Source organism: Brienomyrus brachyistius, chromosome 7 (genome assembly GCF_023856365.1).
Source record: "Brienomyrus brachyistius isolate T26 chromosome 7, BBRACH_0.4, whole genome shotgun sequence".
NCBI classification, from domain to species: domain Eukaryota; kingdom Metazoa; phylum Chordata; class Actinopteri; order Osteoglossiformes; family Mormyridae; genus Brienomyrus; species Brienomyrus brachyistius.
Genome location: NC_064539.1, coordinates 26,306,160 through 26,324,018, shown reverse-complemented (window position 1 = coordinate 26,324,018; position 17,859 = coordinate 26,306,160). Strand labels below are relative to the sequence as shown.

The 17,859-nt window shown below is 39.8% G+C and overlaps 2 protein-coding genes across 24 annotated transcripts in view; one reads left to right on the top strand and one right to left on the bottom strand.

Annotated features, from left to right (window-relative positions):
• Window positions 1–11,926, top strand: part of cast (calpastatin) — a 42,276-nt gene extending 30,350 nt beyond the window's left edge. For 12 of the 23 annotated variants that reach the window (XM_049021454.1, XM_049021453.1, XM_049021460.1 and 9 more), the window contains 21 exons: window positions 440–544; window positions 705–821; window positions 980–1,063; window positions 1,358–1,468; window positions 1,892–1,945; window positions 2,482–2,586; window positions 2,747–2,863; window positions 3,024–3,107; window positions 3,402–3,512; window positions 3,699–3,803; window positions 3,964–4,080; window positions 5,449–5,664; window positions 6,282–6,371; window positions 6,611–6,715; window positions 6,830–6,922; window positions 7,117–7,152; window positions 7,391–7,597; window positions 10,019–10,114; window positions 10,500–10,532; window positions 10,689–10,799; window positions 10,960–11,926. In XM_049021454.1, coding sequence (XP_048877411.1) covers window positions 440–544; window positions 705–821; window positions 980–1,063; window positions 1,358–1,468; window positions 1,892–1,945; window positions 2,482–2,586; window positions 2,747–2,863; window positions 3,024–3,107; window positions 3,402–3,512; window positions 3,699–3,803; window positions 3,964–4,080; window positions 5,449–5,664; window positions 6,282–6,371; window positions 6,611–6,715; window positions 6,830–6,922; window positions 7,117–7,152; window positions 7,391–7,597; window positions 10,019–10,114; window positions 10,500–10,532; window positions 10,689–10,790 — 2,088 coding nt within the window. In that variant the 3' untranslated portion in view covers window positions 10,791–10,799; window positions 10,960–11,926. The remainder of the gene's footprint in view (window positions 1–439; window positions 545–704; window positions 822–979; window positions 1,064–1,357; window positions 1,469–1,891; window positions 1,946–2,481; window positions 2,587–2,746; window positions 2,864–3,023; window positions 3,108–3,401; window positions 3,513–3,698; window positions 3,804–3,963; window positions 4,081–5,448; window positions 5,665–6,281; window positions 6,372–6,610; window positions 6,716–6,829; window positions 6,923–7,116; window positions 7,153–7,390; window positions 7,598–10,018; window positions 10,115–10,499; window positions 10,533–10,688; window positions 10,800–10,959) is intronic. The other 11 variants (XM_049021456.1, XM_049021464.1, XM_049021462.1 and 8 more) reach the window with 11 other exon arrangements.
• A 626-nt stretch (window positions 11,927–12,552) lies between these two features.
• Window positions 12,553–15,792, bottom strand: cd8a (CD8a molecule). Its single transcript, XM_049021477.1, has 6 exons — window positions 15,660–15,792; window positions 14,946–15,260; window positions 14,736–14,819; window positions 13,942–14,052; window positions 13,062–13,101; window positions 12,553–12,929 (listed from the first exon to the last, which is right to left on the bottom strand). Exons 1-6 carry the CDS (start codon window positions 15,697–15,699, stop codon window positions 12,878–12,880), a joined length of 642 nt encoding a protein of 213 aa, XP_048877434.1. The 5' UTR covers window positions 15,700–15,792; the 3' UTR covers window positions 12,553–12,877.
• Between the last annotated feature and the right edge of the window lie 2,067 nt (window positions 15,793–17,859).

Genomic DNA, 17,859 nt, shown 5'->3' with positions numbered 1-17,859 from the left:
TTTTTTTGCTTGGATTTGGTATGTTATTTAATCAGGCAGGTGGTTGCTTTCTAAAAATCGGCCCAGGACATTACGATGGAGACCCAGGTGTTTCTGTGGTGGAGCAGTAGCAGTCTTTGAAGTTTTAGCTGGTCAGATATTAAAGCCAGTCATATTCTTTGGCCTTCAACCTAGCGATAAGTAACAGAGCCGAATAAGATTCATGCAACCAGGATTAAAATAAAATATACATACACAGACTCTGAGGCTAGATCAGGCAGCAATAACTGAGCTATTTTCTGTAAAGGATACATGGTTATATAGTATTTTGCAAGTTATATTTTTTATAGCATTGGCCTAAGGATTATGTTCACTAAGTGTTATAAAAGGTTAAATAATATTCCATACTAACCCAAATGTAAATTTACCACTTAAGTTCCGATTGTCTTTGTGTTTTTAGGACACTTCCATGTCCGCAGATGCTCTCAGTGCTTTGGAGGACCTACTTCCTTCTGCAGAGCCTGAGCCTGAACCTCCCAAAGTTCAACCAAAGGATATCGTCACGGTACTGACATCCCGTCACATTGTCTCTGCTGCTTTGTCTGTGTAGATCAGTGAGTTTGGAGTTTATTTTATAGTGCAGAAGCCCCTGATAATCGCAGCCATACGTAGAGTTCGTCTCTGAGACCCAGGGAGCCTCCCAGTCACCATTCTGTCCTCTTCAGGAGGACAAGCTGAAGTCTGAGAAAGGAGTGAGAGTCGGAGAGAGGGAGGACAGTCTTCCACCAGAGTACCGATTCACAGAAGACAAACTGAAAGAGTATCCTGTCCCCAAGAAAGAGGTGAGGACAGATGCATGTTATATGAGGAATTCTGTCTAAAATTGAGTTTGTCTAATTTTTACTGGTATGTAAAAGTAGACTAGTAAGTTTAGTTAAGTGATGAGTTAGTGTAGTGGGCAAACGTCATTACAGTGAAATCTGCTTTCTGTCCTCTGCAGCCCTCGATGGATTCAGGAGAAGCTCTGGACATTCTGTGTGGGGATTTTGTTTCCCCCGTCGCTGCCCCTGAACCTCCTAAGCAGGTCTGTGTGTGTGGTTCTGTCTTAGATTTTTTGCAGAGACCTGTGTGCTACATCTTAATATTCTGAAGCTGGTTTAATCTGAAGTACAGAATATTACTTGCTCTTTAACTTCTCCTCTAGTCCTTTGCATCCGTTCATTTGTCTTCTAACTACCCATCATGGTCAGGGATGCAGGCTGGTCCATTACAGGCGGAAAATAAATTTTATTTAGAAATGGAATGTGACTTTCCTCTAATAATATTGCTCCTTCTCTCCCTGTCTCTCTGGCCTTTGGACTCTCCTGCTCTTTTTCAGGCTAAAAAAGATGCTCATGCCCTTGATGTACTTGCAGAGGATTTTGTGGCTCCAGCAAAGGCCCCTTCAGTCCAGGCCCCTGTGCTGCCTTCGTCACACGTCCCCCAGCAGGTAGGTGACACAGTCCCGCTTATATAAGGCCGCCAGTGTTGTCATTTAGAGACCTGATTTGGAGCAGTTGATTGCATTTCTTTGATGGGTAGACAGTTTCGAGGCTTTATTGCAAGGGAATAGGTTTGGATATGGGGGGTAGGAACACGTCCGTACCAGTATTATGGGATTACTGTGTGTGTTTGGGGGGGCGTGAGGTTTGGGGCTGATTTGTTCCCTCATTGTTAAAACCACTCATATGCCCCTTGCTTTACTGCACCACAGCAGAGGCAGGCAGAATAGATCCTGCGATCTGTATTCCTCAGTATTCACTCATGCCTCCAGTTAGCCTTGCAGAGCATATTTTCTCTGTGATATATTCACAGAGCTTGAGAACTGTGTGACCTGTATGCAGTGTTCACTGTCATCTCTCCCTGATTGCAGAAAGACCCACAGCCTTCCTCCACCAGCACTGCAGCAGGATCCAAGTCTGTAGAGGTACGTTTAGCTGGTGTGGCTGCTGCATTCGGTATTCCTGCCGCAGCTGGGTTTGGAATTCCGGCTCCCTGCTCCAGCTCCATATCACGCAGTCTCCTCCATTTAGGGACTTGCTATATTATTGTTTAAATCATTATTGCAAATATGCACATGCTCATCTCTCTGTTGACTACAGTTTTGCTGCCTCTCCTAAAGGGTACTTTATAGCTTGAATTCTCCTGTTGAATCGAATGCTATAAGACAGGTAACATAAGAACATTAGAAAATTACAAATGAGAGAAGACCATTCAGCCCATCAAGTTCATTTGGGGAGAACTTAACTAATAGCTCAGAGTTGTTAAAATATTATCTAGCTCTGATTTAAAGGAACCCAGGGTTTTAGCTTGCGCTGCACTAGCAGGAAGACTATTCCATACTCTAGCGACACGCTGTGTAAAGAAGTGCTTCCTCAAATTCATTTTAAAATGGTCACCCACTAATTGCCATTTATGGCCACAAGTTCAAATATCTTGATTTGTGTCTCCCTGTCTTTCTAGGACACTTCCATGTCCGCAGATGCTCTCAGTGCTTTGGAGGACCTGCTTCCTTCTGCAGAGCCTGAGCCTGAACCTCCCAAAGTTCAACCAAAGGATATCGTCACGGTACTGACATCCCGTCACATTGTCTCTGCTGCTTTGTCTGTGTAGATCAGTGAGTTTGGAGTTTATTTTATAGTGCAGAAGCCCCTGATAATCGCAGCCATACGTAGAGTTCGTCTCTGAGACCCAGGGAGCCTCCCAGTCACCATTCTGTCCTCTTCAGGAGGACAAGCTGAAGTCTGAGAAAGGAGTGAGAGTCGGAGAGAGGGAGGACAGTCTTCCACCAGAGTACCGATTCTCAGAAGACAAACTGAAAGAGTATCCTGTCCCCAAGAAAGAGGTGAGGACAGATGCATGTTATATGAGGAATTCTGTCTAAAATTGAGTTTGTCTGTAATTTTTACTGGTATTTAAAAGGAGACTAGTAAGTTTAGTTAAGTGATGAGTTAGTGTAGTGGGCAAACGTCATTACAGTGAAATCTGCTTTCTGTCCTCTGCAGCCCTCGATGGATTCAGGAGAAGCTCTGGACATTCTGTGTGGGGATTTTGTTTCCCCCGTCGCTGCCCCTGAACCTCCTAAGCAGGTCTGTGTGTGTGGTTCTGTCTTAGATTTTTTGCAGAGACCTCTGTGCTACATCTTAATATTCTGAAGCTGGTTTAATCTGAAGTACAGAATATTACTTGCTCTTTAATTTCTCCGCTAGTCCTTTGCATCCATTCATTTGTCTTCTAACTACCCATCATGGTCAGGGATGCAGGCTGGTCCATTACAGGCGGAAAATAAATTTTATTTAGAAATGGAATGTGACTTTCCTCTAATAATATTGCTCCTTCTCTCCCTGTCTCTCTGGCCTTTGGACTCTCCTGCTCTCTTTCAGGCTAAAAAAGATGCTCATGCCCTTGATGTACTTGCAGAGGATTTTGTGGCTCCAGCAAAGGCCCCTTCAGTCCAGGCCCCTGTGCTGCCTTCGTCACACGTCCCCCAGCAGGTAGGTGACACAGTCCTGCTTATATAAGGCCGCCAGTGTTGTCATTTAGGGACCTGATTTGGAGCAGTTGATTGCATTTCTATTGACTACAGTTTTGCTGCCTTTCCTAAATGGTATTTTATTGCTTGAATTCTCCCGCTGAATCGGATGCTATGCATCTTGACCTGTGTCTCCCTGTCTTTCTAGGACACTTCCATGTCCGCAGATGCTCTCAGTGCTTTGGAGGACCTGCTTCCTTCTGCAGAGCCTGAGCCTGAACCTCCCAAAGTTCAACCAAAGGATATTGTCACGGTACTGACATCCCTTCACATTGTCTCTGCTGCTTTGTCTGTGTAGATCAGTGAGTTTGGAGTTTATTTTATAGTGCAGAAGCCCCTGATAATCGCTGCCATACATAGAGTTCGTCTCTGAGACCCAGGGAGCCTCCCAGTCACCATTCTGTCCTCTTCAGGAGGACAAGCTGAAGTCTGAGAAAGGAGTGAGAGTCGGAGAGAGGGAGGACAGTCTTCCACCAGAGTACCGATTCACAGAAGACAAACTGAAAGAGTATCCTGTCCCCAAGAAAGAGGTTTGAAAATTTAGATATTGCTTAGAGGGTTACATTCTGCGGTATATATGCATAACTGCCTTTTTCACATCCAGTGGCCTGATTCACTCACGTAATAGAAACAAGACTAATTATTAGGTACATACAGATAATGAGCTTAATGCTACCCTTGATTATCACAATTTCGTTAAACACCAGTAGGTGTCTCCACCGTCTTTACCTCGATACCGAACGTGAGACTATATGACCTAAAAAGAAAATCTGAAGTTCAAGTTTCAGCTTACACCCAATTTACGATTCCAATTTCGACAATTTTTTTTTAAGCAAAGCCATTATTCAAATAAGCTTTATTTAAACAACATCTGTTTTTATGTACTACTGCTTAAGTGGGGCAGGGCCACTTGGGGGAAACACATTCGGCTTGGTAGCTCACATCTGGGGCAGATTTTTATTTAGCATCTGAATGAACCCATTTGTCTTCCACCGTATAAACGGCCACCATATCTTTGGAGGTACGTTGCCACATCTCTAAAGTTCTTTGTTATTCTATGGAGTGTAACGTGTTCAGAGGCGGCCGCAAGTTTACGCATCCCCTATAGTATATAGTAACATTTTATTTATTCCGCATCCTCACTGTTGGATGTGTGTGCTGCCATCTTGTCACTCTGCGCTGGAGTTTGAGGGGTTGGGGAGGCTTGACTGAGAACAATTTGCCGCCTAATTTACACAGCCTCTGAAGGAAAAAAAATAAATGACACCGAAAGAAATGTATTCCTCCGAGTAGTAATAATATGTGGTAAGACACATTTGAAAGGACTACCATGGGGGGCTAGCCACTCAAAAAAATTATAAATTGCTGGTGTTTGAGGCTACTTCTGCCGTTTCACCGGACGTTACACCCAGACACAGTTCCGCAGTAGCACCCCCCCAGGAATAAGGTGGATGTATTGTTTGAGCATCTTCATTTTGATGTGTACATGGGCAAGACTCGCATCGCAGGATGTACGATGTCAAGTCAGGCGAATTAAAATGAAACGTCATGCTTTCTTGCTGCAGGATATAAAAGAAAACTTTGCACGGTTTTCATTTCCTATGAGTAATGTATGAGAGACGTCTGTCTGATGCAGTGTAATCTACTCCAAATGTGGTAGTTAGTATACAAAAGTAACTCTTATCCTACATATTACCTCAATGATAACTGATATGTGCTATTATCGCTGCCAAAATAAGCATTTATCTGCTATTTTTTGGACTACTTCTGATAGATCATGCACTTTATATCTCATTTATGCCTCCCTTAATGGTCGTTAGGTCTTCCTCTATATCGTTTACCTGCTTGTAAATTATATTTGTGGATACATTTAGTGTAACTTTTACTCCTCTCTCCAGCCATCCATAGATGACGCTACAGCTCTTGGTCTTCTTTGCTCCGACTTTGATGCCCCGGCTGCCCCAACTGCCCCTGCTGCCCCGGCTGCTCCAGCCCCAGTTACCAAAGCTACACCAACTGCTGCTGCTCCCAAAGTTACATCTACAACCACACCTGCAGTTCAGTCTTCAGCAAAAGCTAAAGTTAAAGCTCCCTCAGTAGAGCCAACCCAGAAGGTATGGTGAACTGCAGAGCTGCCCGTAGTGTACAGGAAACAGGGCGTTAGAGTGGTTCTGTAGATAAACTGAGGAGGTGTGACCTTCTTCTGGTTATACTGAGTCAGAGAAGTTAAGTGCCGGTCAGCTCTTGCGATATTGCCAAGCAATGGTATGAACACGTTGAGGACGTCCTTAAACTGGTGGATATGCCCTCACATCTTGCAGCAGTGGGTAAAAATCAACCCAGAGATACCGAATTATGTGCATCTTTAACCTAGGATGCATGGAAAATACCGCTGGCACACGGGGAGTAGGGAGTGGTCCCTTTTTTTAAGACGGGGGCCAGAAGGTGTGTCTTCTCTATTGGGAATCCCCTCTGCTCCCTGTCCTAACCCTAACCCTATCCCTCTCCATAGCTGCCTCTCTGGCTCCTGATATCCAAGAGTTTCCATTTCGACCTGATGTTTTTAATCCTCTTATCTTGTCTGCTTTTGAGTTCAGTTGTAATAACGGTATCATATACATTTTTAAACTAAGGTCAGTGTTGTTGCTGTAAGAACACTGGGGAACCTGTGTTAGGGCACCATGCAGGGATATGAGATGCAGAGGAACTAACTCTTCCGTTTCCCCATCAGACCTCACTGGACTTTGAAGATGTTGTGACCCCTGGAGTGGCTCCTGTTGTCCAGGCTGCCACTGCACAACCTCCAGCAGCAGAGCGACAGGTGGCACCTCTCACTGGGCACCCAGTTCCTTGCCTATAACCTGCCATTTCATACAGCTGTTGTAGAGAATGAACGAACAAAACTGTTCATCTGTGTGTTTCTCCCAAGCATCCACACACACACACACACACACACACACTTCCACAGAAGTACACCACTGCACGATGGCCTGGTGTCTGTTTATTGGAATTTTTTTTTTTTATTAAGCTTGTATCTCTAAACTGTCTTCGTGTCCCCAGTTGTCTGAAGGCACAGCCAGTGCACTGGATGCCCTGTCAGACACCCTCACAGATGATACCCCAGCTCCTGCGCCCACCCCTGTGCCTGCCAAAAACATCGTCAAGGTGCGCCACCTACAGGCAGTTCATAAATCCTGTTTTATGTGCATACTTCAACTTATGCAATCTAAGAATCCATGGATATGAGATAGAGGAGCCTGAATTATTTTCTGATTTTAGGAGAAAACTGCTATTGAAGAGAAGGCTGTAAAGACAGGAGAGAGAGACGACAGCCTCCCACCTGAGTATCGGCCTTCAGAGAAAGATGCCCTGGTATGAGATACATTAGACATTATTTAGATAAAATACACGTGCTGAACATAGTGTTTATGGGGAAGATGTGTGGTGAGATTTTGTTGCTTATCTGTGGTAACACATCCTTTTTTCTCTTCCTTTCATGAATAAATAGTTAATAAATAATCAATAAATAAATAAATAGAATAAAAGTGAACCTTGTTGTTTTTCAGGCAAAGAAGGATGTAAAACATGTCGCTCCGAAACAGGTACGATGAAAACTTGCAGAAAAATCTGAGTATTGAGGTCTGCCTGTATTTGACGAATTTAACTAGGAATTATCGGCAAACATGCTGTGAGGGCCAATGGCATAAGCTCTAGCTGTCTTATGAATCTGAGCTGATTCAGGTTACCTACGTTTCAGTGCAGTAGTGCACCTGGTCAATTTGCAAAAGTTACCTGCATATTTATGGATGCATATATTGTACCTTTGACCCTTTTCCACAGCCATCCTTGGATGATGCTACGGCTCTTGGTCTTCTTTCCTCCGACTTTGATGCCCCAACTGCCCCTGCTGCTCCGGCTGCTTCAGCCCTAGTTACCAAAGCTACACCAACTGCTGCTGCTCCCAAAGTTACATCTACAACCACACCTGCAGTTCAGTCTTCAGAAAAAGCTAAAGTTAAAGCTCCCTCAGTAGAGCCAACCCAGAAGGTATGGTGAACTGCAGAGCTGCCCGTAGTGTACAGGAAACAGGGCGTTAGAGTGGTTCTGTAGATAAACTGAGGAGGTGTGACCTTCTTCTGGTTATACTGAGTCAGAGAAGTTAAGTGCCGGTCAGCTCTTGCGATTATTGTCAAGCAATGGTATGAACATGTTGAGGACGTCCTTAAACTGGTGGATATAACCAGGCAGCAAGGGTTAGAAATCAGTTCAGAGATCCTGAATACCCTGGGTGTTGCTGCGGTGGTGTGGATGTGCCCCTTCGATGTTGTAAGACAGGCACAAGTGAAACACCCCTGGCCTGGCACGGCACACAGGGGTGGGGGTTCCCTGTTTTTAAAACGGAGACCAGGAGGTGTGTTCCCTCTATAGGGGGAGCACACTTCACAGCCTTATGGGGAGGCCGGTGTCGGAGTAAAGGAGAGAAAGGTTGGCCTAATGGTTGAACCAAGGATTCAGGTAGAATTTAGGCCATGCTGCAGAACAGTAGAAATAATCCCTTAAGCGGTGGTATTAGCATGTTCCAAAATGGAGCAGTCTATAGCTGATTATTTTAAAAAACAAAATGTGAAGAAAGAGGAGAAGGCTGGTAGGGAGGGAGTGTCAAAGGCAGGTCTTGAGTAGGGTTGAGCGATGTCTACCTAATTGCCATATGACATTCTGCTTTTCTGTTTTTTATAAATAAACGTGTGATAGGGAACAACTTCATTCTTTTATTTTGATATATAGTAACATTTAATTTTTTTATTTTTTTATGGCTATTATTCAGAAAAATGTAATTAACTATTTGAAGTCACTGAAGTCTGGCCAGATAATAAACTAGGGCTGCTCAGGTGGTGTATTGTGTTCAACACCATGATGTCTGTCAACCATTGGTGATGGAGAATGGCATCATCCATAAGCCCAACCCCAATCCAGAGACAAGTGATGATGAGAGAGTAGCAGTGCTGCCACTAACAACTATTGTTCTGTTATTTCACAGATTAACCACTGATTGGTTAAATTGACAAATTTAGCTCCAGAAAATCAAATTGACTTAAAATTTAAGTTAAGTTTGACAACAATAAACTGTATGTCATTGTTTATTCATTGATATGCAGATGTCGATGTTACTTTCACCTACAATTCAATAAGCAGATCAGTCACATGCCTAAAATACTAATGAGAGGTGTCTTGTGACACCCAAAAGTTAGTAATCTATATAAATTTGACTCATCCTTATGCTTATTAAATTCCGTTAGAGGAGCAAGCGATAAGCACTGAAGTTGCGGTGAAGAAAATGACAGCTCAGCAGCCAAACCATCTTTTAAAAGAGGAGATGTTGTGATTAACATGGTAAAAAGACATCGGTGGTGACCTACTTTTTGCAGTTTAAGTTGCATGTTTTTTTGATAAATATAATTTTTATTTTAATTCATAATTTTTTTCAATTTATTCTGTGTTTTCATTTCAGTTTTAGTTTACGATAATATCACTGGTCCAACGTGCGGAAACACAAATGGACACCATCAATCAACGTAGAATAAGCTCAGATTCTAGCCTAAACCTTTTCTCAAACACTTATTCTGGGGAGATTCTGAGATGTTAAAATGCTTTGCATATTAATGGTAATTTAATAAACATGAGCAGACAGATTTTGCCTTTTTTGGCGGCCCGTCATTCCGAATGGCACCTGTGCGTGTCCTCTTCAGGTGCTCGAGTATAACGCAGGTGCGGCGTGGTACGCCGCTGAAACTCTGCAGTGTAAAACCACCTTCTTTGTTTTGTGACAATTTGAACTACTCCCATAATTATATACTGATATTGAAGGAAAATATGTTTAACTTTTTTTGTTTTTTTTACATTTTAACATTGTTTCTGTAAAGCGCATTGAATTTGATAATTGTGTTTGATAATGTGCTCTATAAATAAACTTGCCTTGCCTTATAATGAAGCGTTTTAGAAATCAAAAGGTAATTTCGTTAAAATAATGTTTAAAAAGATGTCGATTTAAAATATTGATGTTGACGCATTTTTAGCATCAATATTATTCACTATGTATGAGTGTGAGTGCAGAGAGGGAGAGACCGACTGAACAAACGCACTGTCAGCCACTCGGCCATAATAACATGCAGCACCCAGATAAAGAGGGTGGCCAAGTCATGTGCTGCTGTGACCGACAGAGAGTTGATAGCACCTGTGTAACCACTGGAAACGTTAGTGTGGAGCCCTGCTGTGGAGTTTTGTTGGTTGCAAATTTCGTTGGTTGCAAGGGCCACGTTAAAAACAAGGCACCATCTGGGTGTGTTATGTCCATCGTAGCTGTGATTTTTGACCCAAACAAAACATTAGGGTCTGCTCTCTTACAAGATCCAACAAATTAATTTACTGTTTAAATGTAATTTAGACTGAGCAACTGTTTATTGTTGGCAGGCAACAGATGCTGTAATGGATGCCTTATCAAGCACCCTGTTGCCCGATAACCCCGCATTCAAGTCCAAAGCAGTTCCCACAGATGAGAAGGCGCAGGTATCTTAACCTCACTGCACTGTCAGATGACTTAAAACTGTACATTATTACACAAGAATATATATAAGCTGGAAAATGTATATTAACTGTATTTATTGTGTCTTTCTGTTTGAATTAGACAGTTTTATAAACACTGAACATGTTTGCTGAAATGTCCAAGTACTGTACAAATTGGGATAAAAAGCATAGAGTCATCATGTGTTCTGTATACGGCTAGATATGTGGAACGTTCTTTGGTGGAAAAGAAAAGGTGCATTTGACATGCATCTAATATGCAGACATATTAAATCAAAAAGTTTGGCTTTGCAGATTGTGGAAAAAAAATACAATATAGAGGGTGTATCTCTCTGACTGATTTGACCTGTTTTATTTTGGGCTGTTTTAGGCCACAAGTAGCAGCTCAAAGAGTAAACCTAAGGTAAGTTTTTTTGCTTTGGCAGAGTTTGTTGTGTCACACAAACAAAGGTTTCCCAGCAAGGACTTTGGTTTTGGTTCTGTGAAGATACAAGTGCTTTATGCTATACAGCTAATGCAACGAGTCTGGTTTCTGCGTCCACGTCCTTCTCTGTTCTAGAAACCGAAAGTTAGTGACAGCCCAGCCCCTGATGATCTGAGCGCACAGTCACACTCAGATGTTGTAGCTTCACCGGCCACTAAAAAAGGCAGTAAAAGTTAAGTCTCTGAGGTAAGAACTGAAGAAACACAAGCACAATGTTCACAAGTGTAATGGAATTTCCTCTGCATTTGTAATGTGAATGCGTGTACATGCTTGTGTTCAATTAACTATTTGAAAATGTATCGGTGATGTTCTGTAACTGACGTCTGACATTTATGTTTTCATGCAGGTTGTGATAAATGCTTCCTGATCCCAAATGCCTTTTTGCTGGATCCAAAGTCACATCGATATGGAATACTGCTTACATGGTTCTGTAGAAGGTGAAAAATAATTCTCAAATAAATGATTAGGCAACTGTTTTCTTGCTTGTTACTAAAGAATGCATGTACTTAGCACCCCACTGCCTTATACATTTTTATAGTAATAATAAACTGGGAGTCTCTTTATGGTTCTTTATAAATAATATATATATATATTAAAATGGCTGAGATGTAACGTGTATAGTCGGTTCAGTATGTACTGAGTAAAATTAAATCATTTCCTGAATAAAATTAACAAAATGAGTGAACCTACACAGGTAATAATTGAGATGTTCTGCACAAGGGTTTGGTGCACATCACAGAAGCATTGTGGGTAGTGTGTATGTTATTGAAAGTGTAACGTGAATGTGAACAGAATGTTTCGGGTTTCGGTGGATAATGTCTTTTATCTTGATGGGTGGTGGAATATTTGTTTTGTACTTATACAATATGACACTATTGTACAGCTCAGTGTGTTCTGGTATAGTTTACAACACAAATGGCCTTAAACGAAATTACCTGATTTGTTTTTATTTTGATCATGTTTAATTTACATTTCTGTTACACAACATTTTAATATGGGGGTTTGTCTCAAAAATAGACTGAGACAGAATAGTGAGCTGTCCCATTACTTTTCAAGCACCCCATCTATATATCTTGTTAATAATACTTTCAGGGATTGTTTACATAAATTGTGCCTAAACAAATCTATGCTTTGGGTTCTGAAGGGAACCGAATCTGCTCCCTCTGGGCAAGTACACAAACACTTCAGTGGGGATAGCACTGTACATCAAAGTTGTAATACTTATTTCCTCTGCCTGCTCCTGTTGTACTGAATATATATTTCACTGTAGTAGAGACTTGAATTAAATACAAATAAAATATGGTGTAAGAACACTTGCTCAATGCTTATGTTGCAGTCCTGTCAACTTCGCACCTGTATGTCGTAGTGAATGTCATTAAAAATGCTTTTTAATTATCAGTACAGGGTAAACATTCACATTGTTCTTGATAATTGTTTGCCTTTAATGTTTTCATTTGGATTTCTTAGTATTTGCATTTTTGTATACAGAGGATCAGGCACGTAGCCAGGTACTAAAATACCCAGTTCGAAAGCAGCTTTGCTTGGTAAAATGGAACAAAGGAGCCCCTTCTTCCCATTACTTCCTTCACGTGGGGGTGGGCATATTTTTACACACACGCGTACAGTTTTATAATATAAAGGAGAATGAGAATAGCTTTATGTGGAGAGCATCATTCTACATTTATACCAGCCCATTTATGTGTGTGATGTATTGATAAGTATGTTTGAAACATTTAACAGGCTAACTGGGTATGATTAGAAGTTCTTTCCCTGTGAAATTAATTACATCTCTCGGCTGTAAAGAACAAAAACTAGAGACAGGAATTTGTTCACGACTTATCCTGGAAGGTCTCAAATCAAATGCTGTTATAGTTATTTTATAAAGCCGGTGTTTAAACGTTATGCATTTTCATTTAGAAACGCTGCTGGTCACAGTCTGTTTGATTATTATTTTGATAATTAGTCGGTTTATTGCAGCTCTCATATATGTACACATAACGAAGCCAGAGATGCCCGTAAGAGTCTTGCTTGGGAAAGGGTACATGGCTGAAAATATCTACTGAATTTTTAATTCAAAGTTAATCCATTTTAAAATGTACATTGATCTGATAATGACCAATACTGTTAAAATATATACACTTAAAATCATCTTAAAATACCAAAGAATTATATGTACTGTTGTTCTACAAAAGGAGTAAAATCACTATAACAGTCCAACTTGGCAGTTGATTGTGACACTGAGGTGGGGTCCTACCCCTAAATGATCAGTGGTATCTCTCTCCCATGGCCTGTCGGGCTGGTGTGACGTTCTTAGGCCTGAGAAATAAAATATCAACATGAGGGGTATTTCTTTGGTAAATGTATTTCTACATATGGGGCAAATTACTACATTTTCTAGTTGCTAAAATATGTTATGAAAGTATTTGGAAAATCTTTTGAAAAACTTACTTCCTCTTGTAATGGTGAGGGCATCGTCTTGTTCTAATTCCTACATAAAATTCAAAATGGACAGTTACAAAAATTATACATTTTGTGCGATTTATATAACTAAAATAATTCTGCATTACAAAAAAAAACTCAATTCAAAAAAAGTTCAGCAGGTCAAAGTGGATTCTATGTAAATGCAAAAGAAACAGAAAGTAGCAATTTGTAAATCCACTTTAACCTGCTTTAAACTGAAATCAATAAAAGGATATTTAGAATGTAGTGTTTTAACTTAAAAACATCATTTTTAGGACATATATGCTCATTCAAAATTTGATGCCTGCAACAAGTTCCAAAAAACTGTGATGGGGTAGCATAAGACTATGAACGTCACACTGAATTAAAAAAAATGCCTTGAATAGGTGACGTTGTCATGCTTGGGTATAAAAGGATGATAAACCGAAAGGTCACTTGTTTATTAGCAAGGATGGAGCAAGACTCAGAAATCTCTATGATCCCTTTGAGGACACCATGTTAAAAATCAGGCATACATATATAACCAGTTGGGCTCAGAAATATCCAATGTCACTCATTACTGGATTTTGACTTTTCCCTTCAGGCACAAAGATTTCCCTGAATTTTTTAATGAAATATATGAACTGCAGAGGGTGAAATCCCCAACTCCGCAAATGCATTGCAATTATGCCTTGATAAATGTTGATCTTAAACATCTGAATTATTTGACTGAACACTTTGGCAAGGGAGAGGCAAGGTCCGGCCCATGTTCGATAAGGGAAATGTACACATCAAAAGGTAGAGAAGGAAGCTCAGGTGAAGCAACACGTTCAAAGGACCTGGGGAGTGTAACGGCAGAAAGGTGTGCGTTATAGAGTGTGGCACTTACGGTTGCAGTGGCATATGATGAGGATGAGGATGAGGAAGATTAGGCTACAAGCAGCAGTTAATGGAACCCAAATGACCATTGGACAGCCCTCACTGGACTTAGACTTTGTCTCTGCAAAACAAATGTTGGATCAATTGCATTTCATGCTTTATAGTGACTGCATGCAGCACAAAAAAAAAAGTTGTGACTAAATGTTACTGTTACTGGTAGGTATGATGCCATCAGTCTGCATATTGGTCTTCCTGTGGGAGCCTTTCATTTATATCTTTTTGTTAGTGTATTTCTTTAATTTGTTTGCATAGGGGATACTACATATAATTTACGTGATTCTTGTTCTGTTACTCGTGAACATACTGGCATTTGAATACTTAAAATTATTTAAAATAAATATATAAATTAATGCAGTATTTAGTAGACAATCCCGCTGGTACATTGCATACTGGGTTTGCCAGAATGCTTATGAGTAAGGAGTTAAAGGAGTGAATTAAAATCCTGGCAAGCACATTCTACTACTGACTGACGATTAAAATTACGCGACAAGCCAGCTAAGCATCTGAAAGTTAAAGTGGCTGTGTATATACATTTAATGTTAATTTAAGCTATAAAAATTATTAGGTGTAATATGGTTCATGGCAGGGACGTCGTTAGGGCTATTCTAGGGGGGCTTCCCCCCCAAAAAAAAATGTTTTTAGCCCACCCCCAGATATATTATTTGGCTTAATTCATAAAGAGTTTGCCATCAGCCCCCCTATCCATTCACCTGTATCCCCTACCCTTACTGAATGTATACTTACGGGAGGGAGTCCGGCACGGGCAGGGTTGCGTGGTGCTGCCCGGAGTGACTTGTGCTGTAACCGGCTTTACAGCAGGTGGTGATTCTGAATAAAGCAGAAGAATCAGTCTTAATACCCGCATGTCATAATTAAAATCTTGAAATAAAACGATGCGATATTATCATATTAATATCAGCATATTAATATATGTAGTGTGGATACTCAGCTCACCAGGCAAACCTTTAATGACGGTCAATTCCCCAAAACTCAATTTGTTGCCGTTCAGTTTCCCACAACTATAAGTGCCGCTGTCACGGTTCTTCTGAAAACCTTTCAAAGTTATTGTATTATGTCTTCTGATACTTGAGTAGTCAAACATACTATTATTGGGCGACATTTTAGGTTCCCCTTCAATGTTAAAGGATCCTATGGCCTCAATACCAGTCTGCAGGACTCGGAACCAGAACACGATGGTACCCGGGGGTGACATTTTACATGTGATTTTCACATCGTCTCCTTCTTTGTACACTTCTGCTAGGCAAGTACCTAAAAATAAATTTTCACACACAAAACATACTGATTGGTGGATGTCGAATTTGCCAGAACTAAATTTCAAATTAGATAGTGTATATAAATGTTTCAATTTATTTCAATTTATTTTTTAAACAAAGGGTATCGTTAATAAGTCATGAGTTAAAATCTGACTTGTAGGCCTGTGGCAATAAGATAAATAGGTCTATTACACGTATTTTAAAAAATGTCTCAAATATAACGCCTTAATTATTAAGAAATTCAGAATCGATACATTTTGTACAATTAGCACATTGAATCGTACTGTTTAGCACGTGTAAAATCAGCGATGAACCTATCATTTGCCAAGTAATTACATCATTTAAATATTGATAATACTGATATAATATTGATAATAATAAAAGATATACTTACAGTTAAACAGGATCAACAGTGAAATGAGTATTTGGTACATTTTCGTCTGCAGTTTTTTCTTCTGCTAAAATGATGATGGTGGAACTTCACAGGATGCTTTAAACACCCGCCTGCAGTGTCTCCCCCCTCCCTCATTTTCAAACATGCAGGTGAAACAAGCTTATCAATATCGAGTCCAGGGGGACGACGTTACTCCATCTTAAAACACTCCTTATTTTAAATAAGAATTCTTACAATAAAATACCTTCAGAAAACGAGATTCGCTTTACGTAGCACTAAATTAAACTGAAAGGCTAATTTAATACAAATGATAGGCTATATTGCAAGGTTTATAACAAAAATATAAAACGGTATATAAAATTAGGATTGCTACTGAAAAAAAATGCAGATGTAATGATATATGAAATACAAGTCTAAAACTTTACTCGGTACACATAGATATGGCCATCAGATGAATCACATATAAATACATATATATAAAGCTATATATATATTTATATATACGGTAAGAAAGGTATTTTTGATATTTAACTTTGATATTTAACATTCACGATTGTATCTGTTACAATAAATGATACACTAAATGTAGCTTATAGTAATTAGGTTTATTTTGAAGATTGGTTAACTTGCATTGGGATTGCTTAGTCACACCGTTTAAAAGTCATTGCAAAAAACTTCACAAAACATTATTAACCTGATTATTATTATTATTATTATTATTATTATTATTATTATTATTATTATTATTATTAAGCTATTAAACAGAGACAGCGGAACACGTTGCGGTAATAAATTGAGATGGAGCGGTCCATAAAATTACGTAGAAATTTTCCGTAATAGGCAATTAAAATGCATCGATTTTATAGGTCTGAAAAAAAAAACCCAGTGTGCAAGCGGGCATTAGGAAAAGAAATGTTACCGATCTACTCGTAAAATCACAACTAAACAATTGTTACAGTGTGAAGGAAACCATAAGACTGTATAAATGTAATTCGGGGAATTCACGGAAAGCAGAATATATAAAGGTGTTTCAACACTTAAAAGCCAGTTGTTTTAACAACTACGTTCTGTGTTATAAACAATATTGATTTCACATTATTCATCCTAAGAACCAAATCATATGATAAACCTAATATGACCTATATAACCTACATGGGCATCAATACACTGCATTTCAAAAACTGTATCCGAAAAAGAAAAATTAAGAGAAGCACGATAAAAGTGCCCAAGATTATATGGCACTTTCTTTGTGGATATATATATATATATATATATATATATATATATATTATTTTAATTTTTTTCTTTTCTTTTCTCGTATTATGCAATAAAATAGTAGAGGAACATTACAGAGAAGTAAATGAAGCTGAGAATGCGAAGAGGGAATTGAAACACACACACACACATACACAGTGTGTATTTCGCATTCTCAGCTTCATTTACTTCTCTGAAATGTTCCTCTACTATTTTATTGTATAACACACACAACATGTAACCCTGTAACCATGGCAGTGCAAATGCATTTGGTATCTTTTATGTCTTGTTATTTTTGCGCATTCGTTAAAAGGTGTTGTTGCATGAGTTTGCAGAGAGCGCGCCATGCGCCGTGCACGCTGTGGTGGTCCGCTAGCTTACACCACACGACCCCCGTTCCTGCGCTCCTCCGCGCCCCTTACGAAACCACAGGCTCACTTGGCTTGTAATGCAGCCTGGGTAAAACCCATAAACACATAACCCATACTGTAAATATGCTTCGGATAAGTTTAAGAGCTCAGCTATACAATCATACATACGTACATTAATAGAACTAGCACCACGTCCTATATCCGTTATGTTTTACCTTAAGTACAAGTATCGTCTAGTACGGCATCTTTCTTTCTTTCTCTTGAGAGCTGAAATACCGAGGAATGAGTCTCATGATTATATTTGAGAGATGAATAGACTGTATATCAACAATGGGATAAAATTAAACCAGACTCTTTCTTTGGGCAATGGCTGATAAAATAATAACGACACGATAAAATGGTGAATTCTTATGATTTTTTTTCCTCTCACTGGAGGCCTCCTGCAATGCACCCTTTATAGATTTGCAGAATTTGGGGAGACGTAACAGAACTGCAAACAAACAGGTGCAGATTAAAAAAATGGTTCAAATCAGGTCACAGGTTTGCTCTACAATCGCAAAAATAGAAAGCCGATC